Source organism: Chiloscyllium plagiosum, unplaced genomic scaffold, assembly GCF_037043375.1.
Source record: "Chiloscyllium plagiosum isolate Xiang-an unplaced genomic scaffold, Cpla_swu_hap1 HiC_scaffold_25, whole genome shotgun sequence".
Lineage (NCBI taxonomy): Eukaryota > Metazoa > Chordata > Chondrichthyes > Orectolobiformes > Hemiscylliidae > Chiloscyllium > Chiloscyllium plagiosum.
In genome coordinates, this window is record NW_028270163.1 from 59,637,381 (window position 1) to 59,662,893 (window position 25,513).

Genomic DNA, 25,513 nt, shown 5'->3' on the forward strand with positions numbered 1-25,513 from the left:
AAACACAGTGGCAGCAAGAGCAGGACATAGGCTTGGGAATTGAAAATGGAAAGTGAATTATTGAAGAGCTATACTGTTATTAAATGAAAATCCTGCAGAAAATATTTCAAAACAAACCCAGAAAATGCTGAAGAACCTCAGCAGGTCTGGAAATACCTGTGGAGAGAGAAACTGTGATAACACTTTGAGAACAGTATAGGTCTTGTTCAGAAATATTCCATCATTTGTCTTAATTTGATGCTGTTAAGTTTCAACTATCTGCTTCCATTTTTTTCTAACCAGTACTTATCAGTGGTGTTGTTTAGAATGCTTAGATAGGTAACTCTGAAATATTTGGAACAAAACATTAATTTTGAAGGGGCAGCTATTAGTTTCATTGTCATCATTCATTCTCCTCACTAAGCTGTGTCCTTGACCAATGAAATGTGTGACTATGAAATAATGAGAAAGTTACCAACATTGAAATTAGTCTTGCTGCACATGCATGTTCCTCAGTGTTTTAAAATATTATAGATCACAGCAATAGGACAGAAAAATATTTACTCCTTGTTAACTTAATTAGCCTTGTTGGAACTTGTTAATGTTCACTCATTTTCATATTTGAAGAAAAACTACTGGTCAGAATGTGGAAGGAGATAATGAAAAGTATCCTGCCAGTGGAGCTAATGTGTGTTTTTCTTTCACGAATGATACCACAATGCTGTGATTTCTCATGTTCTCAGATGAAATGGCTTACTTTCTCTCTCATCTGTGACTTGAAGGGCTGGTAATGATATTCTGTACACATTGAGGGCAAATTCATTTGTGTAAATATTGTAGAAGCAATATGATGAGAAGAGCTCTGGAGTGTGGTGATAGTGTCTATACCTCTGAGCCAGGGGCCTGGGTTCAGATCCCACCTGTTCCGAATGGGCTGTAATAACATCTCCAAATGGGTTAAGAGAAAATATCTAGAAGCAAAGTGGAATGGTAAACAGATTTGGTCACATTCATGAGGAGAAGTAATTTATAACAAACACAGAATGCTGGACAAACTGAAGTCAGGCAGCACCTGTGGGGAGAGAAACAAAGTTATCATTTCGAGTCCAGTATGCCTAGTCTTCGAACTAAGTTACTGAAGTAATTTATGTTGAGAGCTGGATTCATTTGGAATTGTCAGCAGTGGGCTGAGTCCATTATTCATTGTTTAGTGTGTCTCTTTTCTTTAATGCTAAATGTAAAAAAAAACAACTCCATACTCAACTGTTAGTGAAACTCTGCTTTGGGCCTCAAAATATGAAATGTGTTCTGACATGGTTACAAAATATTGTTTTGGCCTTTGTTTTTCTTGAATTTAGCATGATGACCATTGGATGAGTTTCATTACAGGAACCACCCAATCCCTGTTTTGTTCAATTTGCTATACAACTGATGCTTTATATTGTGTACAAATTGTTATGAAGTTGTGGGTATACTGTACCTTTTGTGCAAGCCAGAAATGTTAGCTTTCTTAAAAGTGTGCTGAAGATTTAAAAATGTAACATTTGGGTTGAAACACACATCTAGTGCTGTGTTGAGAAAGTGAGGACTGCAGATGCTGGAGATCAAAGCTGAAAATGTGTTGCTGGAAAAGCGCAGCAGGTCAGGCAGTATCCAAGGAACAGGAAAATCGACGTTTCGGGCATAAGCCCTTCAGGAATCCTGAAGAAGGGCTTATGCCTGAAATGTCGATTCTCCTGTTCCTTGGATGCTGCCTGACCTGCTGCGCTTTTCCAGCAACACATTTTCAGCTCTAGTGCTGTATTGCCAAGATACAAAGACAAAATACAAAATTCGGCCAATCCGTTAAAATGATGTCCCAGATACAAAAGTCCCAGTCGAATTTGAATCTTAGTATTTTGGATGACATCTGACAAATGAAATGATCTGATGTTTTGGGGTATAAATATCAGATATTTTGAATAGTTAGCCAGAGCGGGAAAGAGCAGCCAGCACCAACAAGACTGCTTGCAGAAAGATCTGCTATCTGAAAGGTACCTTTGTCTATCAAAGACCTGGGAAGCAGAATCCCTAAAAAGAAAAATAGACAGGAATACAGAGAAGAAAACTGCCTAGTTTTGAACTAACAATTTTTTTTTTTTGTAAATCTTAATTGAATTTTTTTTTTATTGGACCAGTATTGTAGAGGGAGAGGTAAAAGATCGGTTTAAGAGAAAGGTGGTGTAAATAGTTGTTAGTTAATATTCTCTGTTAGACGTAAAGTTGTTAATTTTTACTTTAAATAGTGACTTCTGGGAAAGAGTCATAGAGATGTACAGCATGAAAACAGACCCTTTGGTCCAATTTGTCCATGCCGACCAGATATCCCAACCCAATCTAGTCTCACCTGCCAGCACACGGCCCATATCCTTCCAAACCCTTCCTATTCATATATCCATCCAGATGCCTTTTAAATGTTGCAATGAGTACTAGCCTCCTCCACTTCCTCTGGCAGCTCATTCCATACACTTACCACCCTCTGTGTGGAAAAAGTTGCCCCTTAGGTCTTTTTTTTTAATCTTTCCCCTCTCACTCCAAATCTATGCCTTCTAGTTCCGGACTTGCCCACCCCAGGGAAAAGACTATCTATTTATCCTATCCATGCCTGTCATGATTTTATAAACCTCTATAAGGTCACCTCTCAGCCTCCAATGCTCCAGGGAAAATAACCCTTCCTTGCTTCACAAAATTTAACTGTCCACAGCATGGGGTGAATCTTTTCTGTGTTACTAGTTTAAATTAGCAGAGGGGTTTACATGTTAACATAGAACATAGAAGAATACAACGCAGTACAGGCCCTTCGGCCCCCGATGTTGCGCCGATCCAAGCCCACCTAACCTACACTAGCCCACTATCCTCCATATGCCTATCCAATGCCCGCTTAAATGCCCATAATGAGGGAGAGTCCACCACTGCTACTGGCAGGGCATTCCATGAACTCACGACTCGCTGAGTAAAGAACCTACCCCTAACATCTGTCCTATACCTACCCCCCCTTAATTTAAAGCTATGCCCCCTTGTAATAGCTGACTCCATACGAGGAAAAAGATTCTCACTGTCGACCCTATCTAAACCCCTAATCATCTTATACACCTCTATCAAGTCACCCCTAAACCTTCTTTTCTCCAATGAAAACAACCCCAAGTGCCTCAGCCTTTCCTCATACGATCTTTCTACCATACCAGGCAACATCCTGGTTAACCTCCTCTGCACCCGTTCCAGTGCCTCCACATCCTTCCGATAGTATGGCGACCAAAACTGCACACAATACTCCAGATGTGGCCGCACCAGAGTCTTATACAACTGCAACATGACCTCAGTACTCCGGAACTCAATTCCTCTACCAATAAAAGCCAGTACGCCATATGCCTTCTTCACCGCACTATTTACCTGGGTGGCAACTTTCAAAGATTTGTGTACATGGACACCAAGATCCCTCTGCTCATCCACACTACCAAGTATCCGACCGTTAGCCCAGTACCCCATCTTTTTATTACTCTTACCAAAGTGAATCACCTCACACTTAGCTACATTGAACTCCATTTGCCACATTTCTGCCCAGTTCTGCAGCTTATCTATATCCCGCTGTAACCTGCCACATCCTTCCTCACTGTCTACAACTCCTCCGACTTTCGTATCATCCGCAAACTTGCTCACCCAACTTTCTAACCCCTCCTCCAGGTCATTTATAAAAATGACAAACAGCAATGGTCCCAAAACAGATCCTTGCGGAACACCGCTAGTGACGGCACTCCAAGATGAACCTTTGCCATCAACTACTACCCTCTGTCTTCTTCCAGCCAGCCAACTCCTAATCCAAACCTCCAACTCACCCTCAATGCCATACCTCCGTATTTTTTGCAGTAGTCTACCATGGGGAACCTTATCAAACGCCTTACTAAAATCCATATACACCACATCTACTGCTTTCCCCTCGTCCACCTCCTTAGTCCCCTTCTCAAAGAATTCAATAAGGTTTGTGAGGCACGACCTGCCCTTCACAAAACCATGCTGACTATCCTTGATCACATTATTCCTATCCAGATGTTCATAAATCCTATCCCTTACAATTCTCTCTAAGATTTTGCCCACAACAGAAGTGAGACTCACCGGCCTATAGTTACTAGGGTTATCCCTACTCCCCTTCTTGAACAAGGGAACCACATTTGCTATCCTCCAGTCTTCTGGCACTACTCCTGTAGACAACGAGGACATAAAAATCAAGGCCAATGGCTCTGCAATCTCCTCCCTTGCTTCCCAGAGAATCCTAGGATAAATGCCATCAGGCCCAGGGGACCTATCTATTTTCACCCTTTCCAGAATTTCCAACACCTCTTCTCTACATACCTCAAAGCCATCCATTCTACTTAATTGCGACTCAGTACTCACATTGACAACAATGTCCTGTTCCTGATTGAATACTGACGAAAAGTATTCATTCAGTGTCTCCCCAATCTCTTCAGCCTCCACACGCAACTTCCCACTACTATCCTTGACTGGACCTATTCCTACCCTAGTCATTCTTTTATTCCTGACATACCTATAGAAAGCCTTAGGATTTTCCCTAATCCTACCAACTAAGGACCTTTCATGTCCCCTCCTTGCTGCTCTTAGCTCTCTCTTCAGGTCCTTCCTGGCTACCTTATAACTCTCAATCGCCCCAATTGAACCTTCACGCCTCATCTTTACATAGGCCGCCCTCTTCCATTTAACAAGGGATTCCAATTCCTTATTAAACCACGGCTCCCTCACATGACCATTTCCTCCCTGCCTGACGGGCACATACTTAACAAAATGACAAACCAAGATATATACTATAAGTGAATTAAATTAAATTGAAACTAAATTAACTTTAAATTTATTTAGTGACATGGCAATGAGTCTATGCAGTTTTTCTGTCAGACCTGAGGAACTCTTGCTTTGATGTTCTGGGACTGAGGTGATTGTTGTCTAACAACCATAAGCACCTTGCTTTGTGTTAGATATGATCAAACCTGTAGTTTTCCCCTTGATACCCATTGACTCAAGTTCTCTTAGGGCTCCTTCAAATTTTTGACAATGTCAAAAGCAGTCACTCTCACTGTATCTTTGAAATTCACCTCTTTTTGTCCATTTTTGGGTCAAGGCTTAATGCGGTTAGGAGCCTAATGACCTGACAAAACCCAAACTGAATATCACTGAGCAGTTGTGTCTTCGCAAATGCTGCTTGTTAGCACTTTTGATAATCCTTTTCATCTCTTTGAGACGATAGAGAATAGATTGACAGATCAAAAATCAGCTGGGTTGAATTTGTGCTGCTTTTTGTACATCTATATTTGAGTAATTTTCCACATTGTTGGTACTGTACAGAACCGAAACTGGGAATTAAGTCAAACCTACAGATGTGATAGGAATGGAAAATTTCTCTGGATTTTGGTTAAGTATAAAGTGATAATGGTGGGGAATAGATGGGACTTTGTTTTGCCATGTGCTTTGGAATCTTTCCAGCTGTTATTTTGAGACCACTTGCTTTGGTTTATTTTATTCTTATTTCTTTCATGTAATAAACTTCACTTTTTATTATTAAAATCAAATCAAATACATCTTGTAAGTCTATAGGCAGAATTTTATAGTGTCCCAAAAGTGTGTGCGCAGAATGAGGGTGCCTGTTAAACTCCACATCCTCCAATCCACTCTTGCCCTATTCAGTAGTTTAACATGGAGCAGGTAAGTTTCCAGAATTTAGATTCTGAGGCTAACGAGAGAAGTTTGAGGAATGGAGGGAAGTTAGGCAGGTTATCCTGTTCAGAGCTTATTAGGGGATGGGTTGCCTCCCTCGAGGGTTCAATTTTCACCACTGACAATCCCACCTTTGGCTTCATGTCTTGCCATACTTGTCTGTTTTGTGTCAACCTCGACCAGCTCTACCCTTGTTTCAGTGTAATTTATGTTAGTTTTAAAATGCTTCTTTCAAACTAGAGTATATCACTTTTAGACTTAATGAAGAATTGATGTATTCTGACTTTTGTCCCCAGTGGATCTTTTACTGTACAGTACCTCGATTCCCTAATTACTTCCACAACATATTGTTGCAGTAAACCATGAAACATTTCAGCACATTCATTTTCTGGACTGCCTTTGGCAGTTTAATTGGTCCAGTTGATATGAAGATTGAATTCCATTGTTTTTGTTACAATCACCGATAGTTTCTTGTTTTAGCTGTGTTCAATGGTTTAACTACTGTTGAAAAATTATAAACTACTCCCAAAAACATTTTCTGATGATCATAATCTCCATTCATAAAATTATCCTACTTGTGATCATCTGACATAAGATCCCTTCCCATTGCTGTCCATATATCATCATTTACTATCAGGGCAGCTTCATTTTTTATATATATGTTCAAGTTCATGAGATACCACTGTCCAGTGAATGCAATGAGATGGCAAAACAAAAATACCACAGATGAATTAGAATAGAAAATTTGCCATTGTTGTTTTTACTGATGTCTTTAAAAGAAAGCCCTCCAAATGCTGAAGTGTGGTGTAAAGATTAGTGCATGATCCAAAATAACTTCTAGCTAATCTCAAAATAACTTCAGCTATGTCCTAACTATTTTTCTTGGCTTAGCAAATACACATAGCTGAACTTGACCCATATTTCTTCCTTCCTGAACAGGAGAGAACCACCTCGTTCCTTGGGTCTATTTCAGTTGCCTGGAGGAGATGTTCTTCTTACACCAGATGCAGCAAGGGAAGGAACAGAAACGCCTGGTACAGAAACCTGGAGGTTCAATGACCTTAGCCAACCAAGATCCAACACCAGCTTAAAAGTAAGGTGTAAACTTATACAAGTGATCTAGCTTTCATAGTGCAAATTACATTTCAAAAATTATTATTCTTTTCCGCCTTCTACCATTTTCAAGAAAGAAATGAAAAGCCTGTGAGCAAGAATGTTGGTGATTTGAACTGTTGTTTAGATGAACCAACTTCACCAGTTTGACTGCTGCAGGACACAAGAAATATGAGCAGGAGTAGACCATATGGCCTTCAAGGTCAAATAGTGTGGTGCTGGAAAAGTACAGCCGGTCTGGCAGCATCCAAGGAGCAGGAGAGTCGACATTTTGGGCAAAAGCTCTTCATCAGGAATGTTGGGGGGGGGGGGTGATATCTCTTGGCTCCCCCACTCCCATTATTCCCAGATTCTGTACCTCAAGTGAAGTCAGATGTGAAATGCTTATTTAACACAATACCACTATCCTCCAATTTCCCCCTTGGTCTGTAATGGGCACTACTTTTTCCCTGGTTATTCTTTTCCTCATGATATGCTTATAGAGTTGGTTGGGATTCTCACTAATCTTTTTTGCCGGTGTTTCTTCATAACCCATCTTTGCTATCCAAGTTGCTTTCTTAAGATGCTGGAAAAACTCAGCAGATCTGACCGTCCCTGTGAAAAGAAGGCAGGCTTAACATTTCGGATCCAGCGATCCTTCTTCAAAATCGTTCTGAGGAAGGGTCACTGGACCCGAAACGTTTACTCTGCTTAATTGATTCCTTCATTAATATTGTGACGCTACCTTCTCTTTTATACCATTCCTGTCCTGCCTAAAGCTCCTGAACCCAAGAAAATTGAGTTTGCAGTCCTTTCTATCCGGGAGAAAGTGAGGTCTGCAGATGCTGGAGATCAAAGTTGAAACTTTATTGCTGGAACAGCACAGCAGGTCAGGCAGCATCCAGGGAACAGGAGATTCGACGTTTCGGGCACAGGCCCTTCTTCAGGAATGAGCAGAGAGTGTTCAGCAGGAGAAGATAAAAGGTAGGGAGGAGGGACTTGGAGGAGGGGCGTTGGAAATTTGATAGGTGGAAAGAGGTCAAGGTGAGGGTGATAGGTCGGAGTAGGATGGAGGCGGAGAGGTCAAGAAGAAGACTGCAGGTCAGGAAGGCGGTGCCGGGCTGGAGGGATCCGGCTGAGACAAGGTGGGGGGAGGGGGGATGAAGAAACTGGTGAAGTCCAAGTTCATCCCCTGCGGTTGGAGGGTTCCCAGTCGGAAGATAAGACGCTCCTCCTCCGACCATCGGGTTGTTGTGGTTTGGTGGTGGATGAGTCCAATGACCTGCATATCCTCGGTGGAGTGGGAGGGGGAGTTGAAATGCTGTGCTACAGGTTGGTTGGGTTGGTTCGTCCGGGTGGCCCAGAGGTGCTCTCTGAATCGCTCCGCAAGTAGGCGGCCTGTCTCCCCAATATAGAGGAGGCCACACCGGCTGCAGCGGATGCAGTAGATGATGTGGGTGGAGGTGCAGGTGAATCTGTGGCGGATATGGAAGTTTCCTTTGGGGCCTTGGAGAGAAGTGAGGGGGGAGGTGTGGGCGCAAGTGTTGCACCTCCTGCGGTTGCAAGGGAAGGTGCCGGGAGTGGAGGTTGGGTCGGTGGGGGGTGTGGATCTGACAAGGGAGTCGCGGAGGGAGTGGTCTCTACGGAAAGCTGATAGGGGAGGGGAGGGAAATATATCCTTGGTGCTGGGGTCTGTTTGGAGTGGCGGAAGTGACGGCGGATGATGCGCTGTACATGGAGATTGGTGGGGTGGTAGGTGAGGACCAGTGGGGTTCTGTCCTGGTGGCGGTTGGAGGGGCGGGGCTCAAGGGCGGAGGAGCGGGAAGTGGAGGGCACCGTCGACCACGTCGGGGGGGAAATTGCGGTCCTTGAAGAAGGAGGCCATCTGTGTTGTACGTATTTTGAACTGGTCCTCCTGGGAGCAGATGCGGCGGAGACGAAGGAATTGGGAGAATGGGATGGGATTAGTCCTTTCTATCCCTCAACCATTTCCCTGTGATGGCAACAACATCACAATTCCACATGTCAGTCAGTGCCCTTAACTCATCAGTCTTATCTATCTTATCTGTCTTATCGCCTCCACTTCCTGCACTTCTCCCTCTTGAACCCCACCCTTCCAGTTGCAACAAGGGTAGAACCCCACTGGTTCTCACCTTCCACCCCACCAATGTCCAGATACAAAGCATCATCATCTGCCATTTCTGCCACCTACAGACTCCACCACTAGAGAGGATATTTTCCTGTCCATCCCTTTCAGCATTTCGCAGAGACCATTCCCTCCGCTACTCCCTCGTTAGGTCTGTGCCACCCCCACCCTCCCTCGGCACCAATCCACCCTCCGTTCCTGGCACCTTCCTTTGCCATTGCAAGTGGTGTAAAACCTGCACCCACGCCTCTCCCCTCACCTCCATCCAAGGCCCCAAAGGATCCTTCCACATTTGACAGAGATTTTCCTGCACATCCAACATCTCATCTTCTGTGTCCGTTGCTCTCGATGTGACCTCCACTGCATCGGGGAAAGAGAGCACCAACTTGCGGAAAGTTTCAGAGAACATCTCTGGGACACACGCACTAAACAACCTGTAACAGCCCTGTGGCCAACTAGTTCGCCTCCCCTTCTCATTCCGCCAAGGACATGCAAGTCCTGGGCTTCCTCCACTGTCAAACTCTAGCCCCCTGATGCCTGGAGGAAGAACACCTCACCCTTCTGCCTTGGGACACTCCAACCACACAGAATCAATTTCGATTTCACCAATTTCCTGATCTCCCCTCCCCCCACCTTATCCCAGATCCAACACGGCACCACCAACTTGAACTGTCCTACCTGTCCGTCTTCATTCTCACCTATCTGCTCCACCCTCCGCTCCGACTTATCACCATCACGCCCCACTTTCATCGTCCTATTGCCTTCCTAGCTACCTTACCCCCAGAACAATCCCCTCCCATTTATCTCTCAGCCCCTATTCCTCCCCCACATCCTTGATGAAGAACTTATGCCGGTAATATAGATTCTCATGTTTCTCCGTGCTGCCTGACCTGCTGCACTTTTCCAGCACCACACTTGTTGACTCTGATCTCCAGCATCTGCAGTCCTTACTTTCTCCCTGTCTTATCTATAATACTTCTAGCATTAAAGTAGAAGCCATCTGGCCTTGCCTTACTCCCTGGAGACTTATTATGTCTGAACACCCTCTGCCTAGGTTCCTTTTCTCAGGTATACTGTGTCACTATTGATTTAATGCACTGTATCCCATGGACCTGCCAAACTAAACTCCTCGCAACAGCATAAGCAAACTCTCCCACAAGGTTATTGATTCCATTCTGGTGTAATCTTGCTTTCAGAAGTCTCACCTTCCTCAAAAAAGTCCCAGTGATTCAAAAAATTAAAACCAATTCTTGGGCCATATTCTTGTTTTTCTCTACTTGCTCGCTCATAGCACTGCAAATACTGCAGAAATTACAACCTTTGAGATCCTGCTTTTTTAATCTATTGCCTAAATCCTTAAACTCTGATACAAGCCCTTCTCCCTCATTCTACCTATATCATTGATATCAGTGGTGTGGAGGTGCTGGTGTTGGACTGGGGTGTGCAAAGTTAAAAATCTCATAACACCAGGTTATAGTCCAACAGATTTATTTGTAAGTATAAGCTTTTGGAAAGCTGCTTCTTTGTCAGGTGGCTAGTTAGGCAGATCGTAGAATGCAGAATTTGTAGTAAAAGTTCAAAGTGTCATTGCAACTGACACGATGTATTGAACAAACCTAGATTGCTGTTAAGTCTTTAATCACTTAGAATGGGGATGCAGGTTTTGATTGATTAATATGTAAATCACAGAACTTCTTTCAAGTCAAATTCTTGAGATAACTTAAGGTTTTATATTTAAAAAAAGGAGACATCTCAGCTCAGACAATGCATTAAAGCTGTGAGTTCTGTCTGTATCCCAACCTTGAGTCAGAATGATTCTATTTCCAAAGTTGGAATTTATAAAATGTCACACTGACTACAAACTGTGTGTTTTTGAACAAAATGGAATGTATTTGCAAATGCAGATTCACCCCATAGACATATAAGTATGTGTGAAAGAGAGAGAGAAAAAGAGTGTGTACGTAAGTGTGTAAAAGAGAGGGGAAAGTGAGGGCTGCAGATGCTGGAGATCAGAGCTGAAAATGTGTTGCTGGAAAAGTGCAGCAGGTCAGGCAGCATCCAAGGAACAGGAGAATCGACGTTTCGGGCATAAGCCTGTGAAACAGAGGGGAAAGGATATGTATGTGTATGATAGTGGGTGCGCAAGTATAACTGATTTATATGCTTATGAGAAGGTGTGTGCATCTGTGTGAGAAGGAGAACAAGAGACCCCTATAGTTCATACTTGATCCTCTTTGACTGCCTGGTAGTCACCTAATCTCTCATTGCCTCTGGTCACTTGATCTGCAGTGTGACCATCCCCCTAAATGTGCTATCCATTTCACTGTCAGCCACGTTATATGGCACAGTGTCTCCAGCCAACACTTGAGCTCCAAAACCTGAAGCTCAAGTTTCTACAGTTAGGAGTACTTCCTTCAGGTCTTTTCGGTTTAAATTAAATTACTACATACCTATATGATTTATCTTGAAAACCCAAACTGGCAGAAAATAATTCGATATTCAAGGGGGCATAGGAGGAGGTGTCCACGAGCTGGCGTTTAGCCTCAGCGGTGTAAAGGTCGGTGCACCAAACCTCCTCCTACTGCCTCCTTGACAATGACCCCACCTCCCACCACCAAACCATCATCTCCCAGACCATCCATAACCTCATCACCTCAGGGGATCTCCCATCCACTGCTTCCAACCCCATAGTCCCACAACCCCGCACCGCCCGTTTCTACCTCCTGCCCAAAATCCACAAACCTGACTGCCCCGGCCGACCCATTGTCTCAGCCTGCTCCTGCCCCACTGAACTCATCTCTGCATACCTCGACACGGTCCTGTCCCCCTTAGTCCAAGAACTCCCCACCTTCGTTCGGGACACCACCCACGCCCTCCACCTCCTCCATGATTTTCACTTCCCCGGTCCCCAACGCCTTATCTTCACCATGGACATCCAGTCCCTGTACACCTCCATCCCCCATCACGAAGGACTCAAAGCTCTCCGCTTCTTCCTTTCCCGCCGTACCAACCAGTACCCTTCCACTGACACCCTCCTTCGACTGACTGCACTGGTCCTCACCCTGAACAACTTCTCTTTCCAATCCTCCCACTTCCTCCAAACCAAAGGAGTAGCCATGGTCACCCGCATGGGCCCTAGCTGTGCCTGCCTCTTCGTAGGATATGTGGAACAGTCCATCGTCCGCAGCTACACTGGCACCACCCCCCACCTTTTCCTCCGCTACATCGATGACTGTATCGGCGCTGCCTCGTGCTCCCACGAGGAGATTGAACAGTTCATCCACTTTACCAACACCTTTCACCCCGACCTCAAATTCACCTGGACCGTCTCAGACTCCTCCCTCCCCTTCCTAGACCTTTCCGTTTCTATCTCGGGCGACCGAATCAACACGGACATTTACTATAAACCGACCGACTCCCACAGCTACCGAGACTACACCTCAAGGGTCATTCCATATCCGCCACAAATTCACCTGCACCTTCACACACATCATTTATTGCATCCGCTGCACCCGATGTGGCCTCTTCTATATTGGGGAGACAGGCCGCCTACTTGCGGAACGTTTCAGAGAACACCTCTGGGACACCCGGACCAACCAACCCAACCACCCCGTGGCTCAACACTTCAACTCCCCCTCCCACTCCACCAAGGACATGCAGGTCCTTGGACTCCTCCATCGCCAGACCATAGCAACATGATGGCTGGAGGAAGAGCGTCTCATCTTCCACCGAGGAACCCTCCAACCACAAGGGATGAACTCAGATTTCTCCAGTTTCCTCATTTCCCCTCCCCTCCACCTTGTCTCAGTCAAATCCCTCGAACTCAGCACCGCCTTCCTAACCTGCAATCTTCTTCCTGACCTCTCCGCCCCCACCCCCACTCCGGCCTATCACCCTCACCTTGACCTCCTTCCACCTATCACATTTCCAACTCCCTCCCCCAAGTCCCTCCTCCCTACCTTTTACCTTTGCCTGCTGGACACACTTTCCTCATTCCTGAAGAAGGGCTCATGCCCGAAACGTCGATTCTCCTGTTCCTTGGATGCTGCCTGACCTGCTGTGCTTTTCCAGCAACACATTTTCAGCTCTGATCTCCAGCATCCGCAGTCCTCACTTTCTCCTCTCTGTGGAATAATATGGTTTGCCATATTTCCCTATTCCTCCTGCAGCCTGACATGGTCATCTGTTTCTTCCCACCCCTCCCAAACAGGTGACTATCGAACCTTCTTGTGATTTACGTCAATTTCTTTTTCATCTTTTAGTGTCTTTAAAATTGTAATTAAGTCTTGTTTCTGTCTAATCCCTTCAAACTTTTGCCAGTTTAAGAATTTATCTGGAAGCTTTGTAGGATTCGTCAAAGACCTGATATAGTGCAGCCTACAGTGCTGAAATATATGAAATCAAATAATAACCCAGATCCCTTCTTTCGCACTAAAACAAAGCACTGCAGATGTTGAAAATGTGAAATAAAACCGCTAATATGATCTCCCAGTTCAGGAAAGGTTGGAGACACAAAACTGGAAACTACAGGCAAGTCAGCCGAGCATCTATTATTGGGAAAGTGCAAGAGTCCGTGCTGAGGAAGAAATAGCAGAGCACTGGGAAAAGCTTAGTGCAATCAAGCATAGTTTTGAGAAAGGGAAACCATGTTTGACTTGCCCCTCATATCTTCTTTGAACCTTCCCCTTTCACCTTAAATGCATGAGTCTTCATATTAGACATTTCAATTCTGGGCAACAGATTGTGACTGCCAACCCTATCCATGCATCTCATAATTTTATAGACTTATAGCAAGTTTCCCCTCAGCTTGCGACACTCCAGAGAAAACAACCCTAGTTTTTCTAGTCGCTCCTCTAATCCAGGCAGCATCCTGGTAAATCTCTTCTGCACCTCCTCCAAAGCCTCCACATCCTTCCTATAATTTGATTACTGAACACTGAATGAAGTGTGGCCTACTCAAAGTCTTTTAAAGCTGCTATATGACACCTTGTCTCTTGTACTCAATTCACCTACCAATAAAGGCGAGCATGTGATATGTTTTCTTTATCACCTTATCTATTTGCATGGCCACTTTCAGGGAACTATGAACTTGAAACCCAAGATCCCTCTGAACGTCAGTGTGCTTCAGGGTCCTGCCATTAACTGTATACTTTTCCTTAACATTTGATCTCCCAAAGTCTGCATCTCATACTTGTCCAAATTAAACTCTCATCTACCATTTTCCAACCATACCTGCAACTCATCTATATCCCGTTGTTTTCTTTGACAACCTTCTGCACTCTGCACGAACTCCACCGATCTTTGTATCATCTGCAAACTTACTAAGCCACCCATCTATATTTTCATCCAAGTCATTTATACATAAATCACATAAAGCAGAAGTCCCAATACGGATCCCTGCAGAACACCAGTAGTCCCGGACCTGCAGCCAGGAAAGCACCCTTCCATCTATGTTCTCTGCCTTCTACGGGCAAGCCAATTCTGAATCCAAGCAGCCAAGTCACCTGGATACCATGCATTTAAATCTTCTGGATGAGCCTACCATCAGGGAGCTTGTCGAAAGCCTTACTAAAATTCACGTAGGCAGCATCCACTGCTCTACCCTCGTGGATTACATTCATCATGTTCTTGAAAAATTGAATCACGTTAGTAAGACATGAACTGCCCGACACAAAGCCATGCTGACTATCCCTAATTAGACCATGCTTTTCCAAATGCGTGTAAATCCTATCCCGAAGAACTCTTCTCAGCCACCAATGTGAGACTCACTGGTCTACAGTTTCCTGGATTACCCTCATTTCCCTTCTTGAACAGATGAACGGTATTAGCTATTTGCCTGTTCTCTGGGACCTGTCCAGTGGCTAGCGAGGATACGAAGATTGTGGTCAAGACCCCAACAATCTTCTCTCGTGCCTCTCTCAAAAACCTAGCATGCTCCACAATAATCTCACTATACTCCATATCCTCCTCCTGGGTGAATACTGACACAAAGTATTCATTTAGGATCTCACCTACGTCCTCTGTCTCCTGGCATAAGTTCCCTGCTATATCCTTGAGATTCTCTTTAACCCTACTTGCTAAGGTCATTTCTTGGCCCCTCCTTGCTGTCCTGATTCACTGCTTGAGTTTTTTTCCTGCTTTCTTTTTGGATACTGTTGGCGGGTGGAGGAGGGTGGATAGCCTCATGGAAGTATAACAGCAGCAGCTGGCCTCTGGCATGACAGCTGGCTTTGCTGTCGAGTATAGTCAGACAAATTCCAAATGAGCAATAGTGGTAGGAGACTTGCCAGTTAGGGGCATAGACAAGTGTTTCTGTGCTGCATTTGAGATTTTAAACCCTACATGTGCTTTTTTCCTTTTGACTAAATTCACAACGTCCCTAGTTATCTAAGGGTCCCTCACCTTGTCATCCTTGTCCTTCCTCCTCATTGGAACATGCTGGTGCTGAACGCTGACCAGTAGGTCTTCAAACAGTTCCTGCCTAATACTGATGTAATTTGCCCTCCCCCACTTTACTACTTTCCTGCAAGGTCCTGATTTATCCTTATTCATAGCTGTCTTAAAACTTATGGAATTATGATCATTGTTTCCAAAATGCTCTCCCACTGAAAGGTCAGTCACCTGGTCAGACTCATGAGCCAATACAAGATCAATATGGCCCTTCCTCCAGTTGAACATACTGTTTCAAGAAACCCTCTTGCATGTACCTAACAAATTCTGTCCCATCTAAGCCTTTTGTTCTAAGGAAGTCCTAATCAATATTAGGGAAGTTAAAGTCATCCACCGTGAGAACTCTTTTTATTGCATCTTTCCATAATTTGCCGACATATTTGTTCCTCAGTGTCTCCGTGGTTGTGATGGGGTGGGGGGGGGGCCCTATGGTATAATCCTTTCAGAGTCATTGCACCCATATTGCCTCAGTGAATGAGCCCTCCAGTATGTCCTCTGTGAATGTAGATGTAATGTTCTCGTTGATTAGTAATGTAAGTCTTCCACCTCCTTTTTACCCCCCTCTCTATCTCATCTAAAGCAACTAAACTCTGAAACGTTGAGCAGCCAGTCCTGTCCCCCTTTCAACCAAGTCTCTGTAATAGCCAAAACGTTAGACCCTGGATCTGTATGTAGGACTAAGCTCATCTGCCTTACCCATAATACTCCTTGCGTTGAAATAAGCACACTTCAGCACATCAGTTGTATCGTGTTCATTTACCTGTACTGCCTGTCCTTCCTTTCAGACTCACTGGTCCTAACATGTACCTTCCCCTCAATACCTCCAGTTGCTGACTTGCTGTTCTGGTTCCCAGGCCCCTGCCACTCTAGTTTAAACTGAGTGGCACTAGTGAGCCTCCCTGCAATGCTATTGGTTCTCTTCTGGTTTAGGTGTAACCCATCCCTCTTACACCGTTCACTTCTGTCCCAGAAGAGATCCCGATGATCCACAGGTTCTGCCAGATCTTTCTTTTTTTTTGTTTTTGATTCCAGTAACATCTTGTTTCATGCTGTTAAAATGGTATAATGACAGGGGATCAATAAATTGAACCCACCAGCATTTCTGATCCAAGGGGTTTTCTCACTGATGTTCTTGCATTATTCTTTACTAGGCAGAGAGCTTAATATTTAATTCCATTGGCTCGGTCAAATTTTTTGAACTCCCTTCCTAACAGCACTCTGAGTATACCCACACCACATGTCAAGAGTGGTTCAAGGGCAGTTCGCCACCACTTTCTCAAAGGCAGGCAATAAATTCTGGTCTGGTAAAAACAATGACTGCAGATGCTGGAAACCAGATTCTGGATTAGTGGTGCTGGAAGAGCACAGCAGTTCAGGCAGCATCCAAAGAGCAGTGAAATCGACGTTTCGGGCAAAAGCCCTTCATCAGGAATAAAGCAGGATGCCTGCCTTGAAGATGGTTTCCTCCTCTGTCTACGCCAGCGACACCACATCCCATTTTTTAAAAAAAAATAAATGACTATCAAAGTTTTCAGAACAGCGGCTGTTTTTTTTTCCCACCTGTTTAGTGCTACTACCTATGATAAATTTATATTAGAATGAATTCTAATCTTAATTTTGAAAGACTTGATGAAGAATTTGTGAAATAAGGAATGCCGGAGGGAAATAGTTGAAAATGAGCAGTTCATTGCTCAGCTAATTCTGCTGCAATTGTTTGTATTCATTACCTTTCAAAAGGTTGTTTCCTGCAGTCTGATCAGTGGGGCTTTGGTTGCTGCTGGTTACATCAGGGGAGCACAGTGATTAGCTCTTTATTGCATCCAGTGGGAAATTCATCTGAAGGTCATAGTTTCTATGCCAGCACACAGTTGGTGGACATTGAGGGAACATCCTGAATAGCAATTGGTTTTATGTAATTAAATGAATGAAAGTAGGCGTGACAGTTTTTAATTGTGGTGAAATTGCACAATATTTAAACATTTTAAAATCAGCCTAAACATGCAAAACAACATACTTAGTTGTTTAGCATTGATCATAAATGGATATTAGCCTTAACTTTAAAAAACAATAATAACCTTACTGTGAATTCAGGAAGTGAAAGGGTTTATGTGGTGAATGACCCAATTGTCTCTATGGCAGCAGTTTAATATACAGGTGTTGTGATCTATTATCTAAAATATTAATTGATGATATTGGCTAAGCATATATGTTAAACTTATCAAACATTCTTTTCAAAACAGCAGAGTACAGCAGCAACAAGATGTTGCCTTTGTGTGGAACACTAGTTACTTGAATGGAGTCTACAGTGCTATCAGATTTTATGTAGAAAATGTATTGGTTTTAAACATGGACTATCAGAGAGAACTTGTCACAGGGGCAAAAGCTTTGTCCCTTTCTCTCTCTCTGAAGTCGTTCTCATTGAGCTTTGGATGTTGAAAACCCGTTGGAAGATCTCATCACTGAAAGTGAAGGGTTCTTAAAGAATAGGTCTGAATCAATGCTAGTGTTTCCAGAAAAAAGAAGCTAGCCTGCAATAACTGATGTTGGGAGCAGCCCTAGTACCAGTAATTTGAGAAAAGTGACTTTGGCTGCAAACCAGCATTGAACAATCTGTGAATAAGTCACTTTTTCTGAATTTAACTGTTAGCTGGCCACAATGTTTTAAGGTGATACTCTGCAAGCTTTTGTTTTTTTTTCCAGGCTTGGCAGGATAGTGGGGATGTGGGAAAGTTGTAGGTATATAATCTCATTCAAGAAGAGTAGTTGAGCATAGTTGGACAGGAAAGGAATCAGTCTCTCCCTCCTACCTTGGACTTAACATAGACAGCAGCTTGTTTCAGTATATGCTGGTCGTGTGTTATATACTTAGAAAATCCAAGTAGTTACATCCAGCAAAACAAGGTTTGTCCCTGTTTGCAGCCTCAGATTCAAATAATTCTGAGTTTGACAAAGTTCTCAGGAATGCCTTACTTCCATATTTCTTTTTGTTGTACACCGCTAAAAGCTGACTTTAAATCTGTAAAGGTTGTAGCAATGAATTTATAAATTTCTCCAAGGTCTGTCTCATTGCAAACAGTTGATCAAACCTACATAATCCCAGTCTTAAAACTTAACTTGTTCTGTGAAGTCGCACTTCTAAATCGCTTTTCCTTCTCCTTTGCAGTATACTCAATAAGCTGACTCCTCTAATTACATATTTTTGAAGTTTTCCAGTCTTCAGTACTTGGGCGTCACAACTTAAACAGCTCTGCAAAACTGTTCTCGGAGAATTATTCATGGAAATTGCAGGATTGTTCTGAATTTATTGATTTATGTAAATCAAAAAGCTTTCATCATTTATGTTTATCTGGGCGAAATCCAGAAACAACAGAATTATGCGGACAACTTGGAACTATTTCAGTTCTGTTCCAAACTAAGGCTCTTTAATTATGTGCAGCGTTTCCACAACATAGAGTCATAGAGAAGTACACCACGGAAACAGACCTTTCGGTCCAACCAGATATCACAACCTAATCTAGTCCCATTTGCCAGCTCTTGGCCAATATCCTCTAAACCCTTCCTATTCACAGACCGTCTAGATGTCTTTTAAATGTTGCAATTATACTAGCCTCCACCACTTCCTCTGGCAGCTCATTCCATACACGCACAACCCTCTGCTTGAAAAAGTTGCCCCTTGGGTCTCTTTTATATCTTTCCCCTCTCACCCTAAGCCGATGCCCTCTAGTTTGGACTCCCCCACCCAGGGAAAAGACCTTGTCTGTTTATCCTATCCATGCCCCTCATGATTTTCTAAACCTCTATAAGGTCACCCCTTAGCCCTCAACTCTCCAGAGAAAACGGCCCCAGCCTACATAGCCTCTCCCTCAAATCCTCCAACCCTGGCAACACCCTTGTAAATCTTTTCTGAATCCTTTCAAGTTTCACAACTTGAAGGAAGGAGACCAGAATTGCAAGCAATATTCCAAATTATCATCCGTTTATTTTTTTTAAAAGTTCCATAATGCCCCGGGGTAGGAATTTTAATTTAATCTGTGATCAAATAAAATTATTATCATGAATGTCACTTAGAGTCAACTGAATTTTATCATAAAAATAATAACAATGAAGAGAAGAAAGAATGACCTCAACATTGTAAATTAACAGGAGGCATTAAGCAGATGCTTAATTTTAGACATTGTTAATACTTTGCAGTGACCGCTGATGGAACATTGTTTACAGAGTTTGTAATCAGGATGCTCACATCCATTCTTAGATTGTGCAGGCAATAGGAACAGTTGATTGTAGACAGCCATAGATTCTAGTTTTGCCATTGGTTTAATGATCCTTTTTTTTTCCTTCATTCATGCCCCCCTTCCTAGCTCATGCATAGCATCTGTCATCCAGTTTAAAATCTTTAATTGGAGGTGAGTGTTCATTTTTTAATTTTGATTGGGAGTTCTATTTATATTTTAGGATGAACTCTCTGATGCCAGCCAGGCCTCCAGCTTGGTGCCAACAAATCCAAATACTCCAATATCGGTCCCACCAGACCCTGCTGTGGGTGATTCAGCTTCTCCAAGAAAGGAAAGCTTGAAGGCTGAAGGGTTGTCAAAAAATTTAAACCAAGCAAGCAAGAAACCAGACAGCAAGAAAAATATTGATGTGCAGGTACAGCAGGAGACCAGAACTTTAGCAGTTGGTAAGTGCCTTGTTCAAACCAAATTTTATTCTGAAGGAATTGATAAACATTTGTTTTCCCAATGTTGATGACATCTCAACTTTCCTGCTTCCTTAGTCTCCTGTTCTACAAAGGTTTCCAAATTGTTACAAGTGCCAAAGTCTTTCATATTTCTCTCAAATTGGTTTATATATTTTCCTTATTTATCTTGGGAGGAATAAACCTGATTGACATAGGGTTTAGAACATGGGTATATTGAAAATGTCAACTTCAGCTGGTAGATGTGGTCATGGTGTGGAATGCTGGGTCTGTAGGAATATACAGACATATGAACTAGGAGCAGAAGCAGGTCATTCAGGCCCTCAAGTCTGCAATGAGATCATATCTAATTTGTTTGTGTTTTGAATTCCACATTCCCATCAGTAATCTTTTATTCTTGTTAGGCAGTGGATTCAATCTGTTTCCACCTAGAATATTCTTTCATTCCACCTCACTGCCTTCTGAGACTGAGTTTCAAAATTGCACAACCCTTGGAGAGAACAATGTTGTGATCTGTTGTAAAAGGGAAACTCTTTAATTTTTAAATACTGCCCCACAGTTATGGACTTAGCACAAAAGGAAATATCATCCCACATTCATCTGTAAAAATGGATCAGAATCTTATAAACTTCAATCAAATTAGATTAGATTAGATTACTTACAGTGTGGAAACAGGCCCTTCGGCCCAACAAGTCCACACCGACCCGCCGAAGCGCAACCCACCCATACCCCTACATTTACCCCTTTAACCTAACACTACGGGCAATTTAGCGTGCCCAATTCACCTGCCCCGCACATCTTTGGACTGTGGGAGGAAACCGGAGCACCCGGAGGAAACCCACGCAGACATGGGGAGAATGTGCAAACTCCACACAGTTAGTCGCCTGAGTCGGGAATTGAACACGGGTCTCTGGCACTGTGAGGCAGCGGTGCTAACCACTGTGCCACCGTGCCGCCCGTGACCTCACAGTCTTGTAAACTCCATAAAAACAGCCCACACTGTCCAGTAGTTTCTGTTATGATCACTGCTTACTCCAGGTAGTAATTCAGTAAATCTTCTCTTAACCACCTCCAAAGCATTTGTGTCTTTAAATAAAGAGACCAAAACTGTATTTACTCCAGATGAATTTTCACTGATGCACTGTATAATTGAAGTATAAAAACGTACTTTTCTGCTCAGTGCCGCTCATACTGAAGGATAGTATCCCTACTGATTTTGCTTCATTCACAGGATGTGGGCATTGCTGTCTGAGCCAGCATTTATTGCCCATCCTTAGTTGCATTTGAGAAGATGGTGGTGAGCTGCCTTAGAACATAGAAAAATACAGGGCAGTACAGGCCCTTTGGCCCTCGATGTTGCGCCGATCCAAGCCCACCAAACCTACACTAGCCCACTATCCTCCATATGCCTATCCAATGCCTATTTAAATAAAGAGGGAGAGTCCACCACTGCTACTGGCAGGGCATTCCATGAACTCCCGACTCGCTGAGTAAAGAATCTACCCCTAACATCTGTCCTATACCTACCACACCTTAATTTAAAGCTATGCCCCCTCGTAATAGCTGACTCTATACATGGAAAAAGGTTCTCATGGTCAACCCTATCTAAACCCCTAATCATCTTGTACACCTCTATCAAGTCACCCCTGAACCTTCTTTTCTCCAATGAAAACAGCCCCAAGTGTCTCAGCCTTTCCTCATACGATCTTCCTACCATACTAGGCAACATCTTGGTAAACCTCTTCTGCACCCGTTCCAGAGCCTTCACATCCTTCCTATAGTATGGCGACCAAAACTGCACACAATACTCCAGATGAGGCCGTACCAGAGTCTTATACAACTGCAACATGACCTCAGGGCTCCGGAACTCAATTCTTCTACCAATAAAAGCCAGTATGCCATATGCCTTCTTCACCGCACTATTTACCTGGGTGGCAACTTTCAGAGATCTGTGTACATGGACACCAAGATCCCTCTGCTCATCCACACTACCAAGTATCCGACCATTAGCCCAGTACCCCATCTTCTTGTTACTCTTACCAAAGTGAATCACCTCACACTTACCTACATTGAACTCCATTTGCCACATTTCTGCCCAGCTCTGCAACTTATCTATATCCCGCTGTAACCTGACACATCCTTCCTCACTGTCAACAACTCCACCGACTTTCGTATCATCCGCAAACTTGCTCACCCAACCTTCTAGCCCCTCCTCCAGGTCATTTATAAAAATGACAAACAGCAATGGTCCCAAAACAGATCCTTGCGGAACACCGCTAGTAACTGCACTCCAAGATGAACCTTTACCATCAACTACTACCCTCTGTCTTCTTCCAGCCAGCCAATTCCTAATCCAAACCTCCAACTCACCCTCAATGCCATACCTCCGTATTTTTTGCAGTAGCCTACCATGGGGAACTTTATCAAACGCCTTACTAAAATCCATATACACTACATCGTGGGCGGCACAGTGGTTAGCACTGCTGCCTCACAGCGCCAGAGACCCAGGTTCAATTCCCGCCTCAGGCGACTGACTGTGTGGAGTTTCAACCCGTGTCTGCGTGGGTTTCCTCCGGGTGCTCCGGTTTCCTCCCACAATCCAAAGATGTGCAGGGTCAGGTGAATTAGCCATACTAAATTGCCCGTAGTGTTAGGTAAGGGGTAAATGTAAGGGTATGGGTGGGTTTCGCTTCGGCGGGTCGGTGTGGACTTGTTGGGCCGAAGGGCCTGTTTCCACACTGTAATCTAATCTAATCTAATCTACCGCTTTACCCTCGTCTACCTCCTTAGTCACCTTCTCAAAGAATTCAATAAGGTTTGTGAGGCACGACCTGCCCTTCACAAAACCATGCTGACTATCCTTGATCACATTATTCCTATCCAGATGTTCATAAATCCTATCCCTTACAATTCTCTCTAAGACTTTGCCCACAACAGAAGTGAGACTCACCGGCCTATAGTTACTAGGGTTATCCCTACTCCCCTTCTTGAACAAGGGAACCACATTTGCTATCCTCCAGTCTTCTGGCACTATTTCTGTAGACAACGAGGACATAAAAATCAAGTCCAATGGCTCTGCAATCTCCTCCCTTGCTTCCCAGAGAATCCTAGGATAAATGCCATCAGGCCCAGAGGACTTATCTATTTTCACTCTTTCCAAAATTTCCAACACCTCTTCCCTACGTACCTCAAAGCCGTCCATTCTAATTAATTGTGACTCAAGATTCACATCGGCAACAATGTCCTGTTCCTGAGTGAATACTGACGAAAAGTATTCATTTAGTGTCTCCCCAATCTCTTCAGCCTCCACACGCAACTTCCCACTACTATCCTTGACTGGACCTATTCTTACCCTAGACATTCTTTTATTCCTGACATACCTATAGAAAGCCTTAGGATTTTCCCTAATTCTACCAACTAAGGACTTTTCATGTCCCCTCCTTGCTGATCTTAGCTCTCTCTTCAGATCCTTCCTGGCTACCTTATAACTCTCAATCGCCCCAATTGAACCTTCACGCCTCATCTTTACATAGGCCGCCCTCTTCCATTTAACAATTCCTTATTAAACCACGGCTCCCTCACACAACCCTTTCCTCCCTGCCTGACAGGTACATACTTATCAAGGACACTCAATAGTTGCTTCTTGAACAAGCTCCACATATCCTTCTTGAACCGCTGCAGCCTATTTGGTCTAAGTAGACCAACAAAGCTGTTAGAGAGGGAGTTCCAGGATTTTGACCCAGTAACAATGAAGGAATGACAATATTATATCATTATATAAATTGATATGTCAGGATAATAACTAACTGCATATTATTTTTCTGTAACGTGCACACTAGAACACCCAAGTCCCTCTACACCATAGAATTCCATGGACTGCAAATTTATCAGCCTGCTTTTGCTCCCCTCATCTAAATAGTTGATCTAAATTTTAAAAAGCTGAGGCTCAAGCGCAGACCTCTGTGGACTCCACTCACAGCATCAGAGAAAGGTCCTTTCATGCAATGGCTGGCTGGCTGGCTCACAGAAAACAATCTTCTTTCCATACTGTATTTGAACAGTAACTTTTTATGTGGAACCTTATCAAATTACTTCAGGAAATCCAAATAGGATATATCTACAGACTCACCATCGTCCCCACATGTTCCTCCCAAAGAACTCAAATAAATTAGTTAAATGTTTTTGTGAAACCGTTCTTCTCTAAATAATACCATTGAGTTTTCTCATTGTCTTTAGAAGTTATATTTGCTGCTTTATGATCTGGTAGAACCTTCAGTATTATTTTTCCAAAATTTAACACATCTAAAAGGTAAAGTCATCAAATTCCCAGAGGACCATTGGGTCCCTCTTTAATGAGTGAGAGAAAGGTGACTGGTGGTGAGTTTAACCTGAGAGTCAGCACGCCTCAGGTGAGGGGTGAGGTTGAGAAGGCAGGACATGGTGACTTCAGCTGGTGCAGGAATTGAACCCATGCTATTGGCATCATTCTGTATCGCAAACCAGCCAATTAAGTTAACCCCGTCCACCACATCTGTTATTTCATTTCCACCTCTTTTAAGACCATAAGATGACTTCAACAGGAGCTGTTAATTGTCAGGGAATTATCAGCTTGTAGCTCCATCGATTTGTATACTAGTATTCTCTCAAGATACTTACACTAAGATCATCTCTCTCTTCTGCCACCTGATTTACACCTGGAGTATTTTTAAATGCTCTTTTAAATGAATGCATCATTTGTTAATTTCATCTTCCATTTCGTTATTGTCCACTATTAAGTGCCCATTTTTCCCCTCTATAACATTTATGTTACTTGCTGTTTAGTTTTTAAAAACCTGTAGAAATGCTAGCTATCTGGTTTTGCATTTCTTGGTAGTTTCCCATGCTCCAATTTCTTTCTAATTAATGTTTAGGCATTCTGTGCCTTTTTTTTAATCTGTTGGGGATTAGTGTGATGACAACTGCATGGGTTCAATTCTCTTATTGGCTGAGGTCACTATCAAATTCTGCCCTCTCAATTTCTTCTCTCATCTGAGGCATGGTCACCCTCTGATTAAACCACCACCAGTCACTTCTCTAATGAGAGTGGTTCCCTGAGACTATAGTGACTGTACCTTTTTACATTCTCATCATGTGAGCGGCACGGTGGCACAGTGGTTAGCACTGCTGCCTCACAGTGCCAGAGACCCGGGTTCAATTCCTGCCTCAGGCGACTGACTGTATGGAGTTTGCACATTCTCCCAGTGTCTGTGTGGGTTTCCTCTGGGTGCTCCGGTTTCCTCCCACAATCCAAAAATGTTCAGATTAGATGAATTGGCCATGTTAAATTGCCCATAGTGTTAGGGGCAGGGGTAAATGTAGGGGAATGGGTCTGGGTGGATTGCGCTTTGGCGGGT

The 25,513-nt window shown here is 43.5% G+C and overlaps 1 protein-coding gene across 3 annotated transcripts in view; it reads left to right on the top strand.

Moving 5' to 3' along the window:
* LOC122562314 (C-Jun-amino-terminal kinase-interacting protein 4) overlaps positions 1-25,513 on the top strand; it is a 294,916-nt gene that overhangs the window by 182,686 nt on the left and 86,717 nt on the right. For all 3 annotated transcript variants that reach the window (XM_043715173.2, XM_043715179.2, XM_043715180.2), the window contains 2 exons: positions 6,676-6,829; positions 19,877-20,102. In XM_043715173.2, the coding sequence (XP_043571108.1) occupies positions 6,676-6,829; positions 19,877-20,102 (380 nt within the window). The remainder of the gene's footprint in view (positions 1-6,675; positions 6,830-19,876; positions 20,103-25,513) is intronic.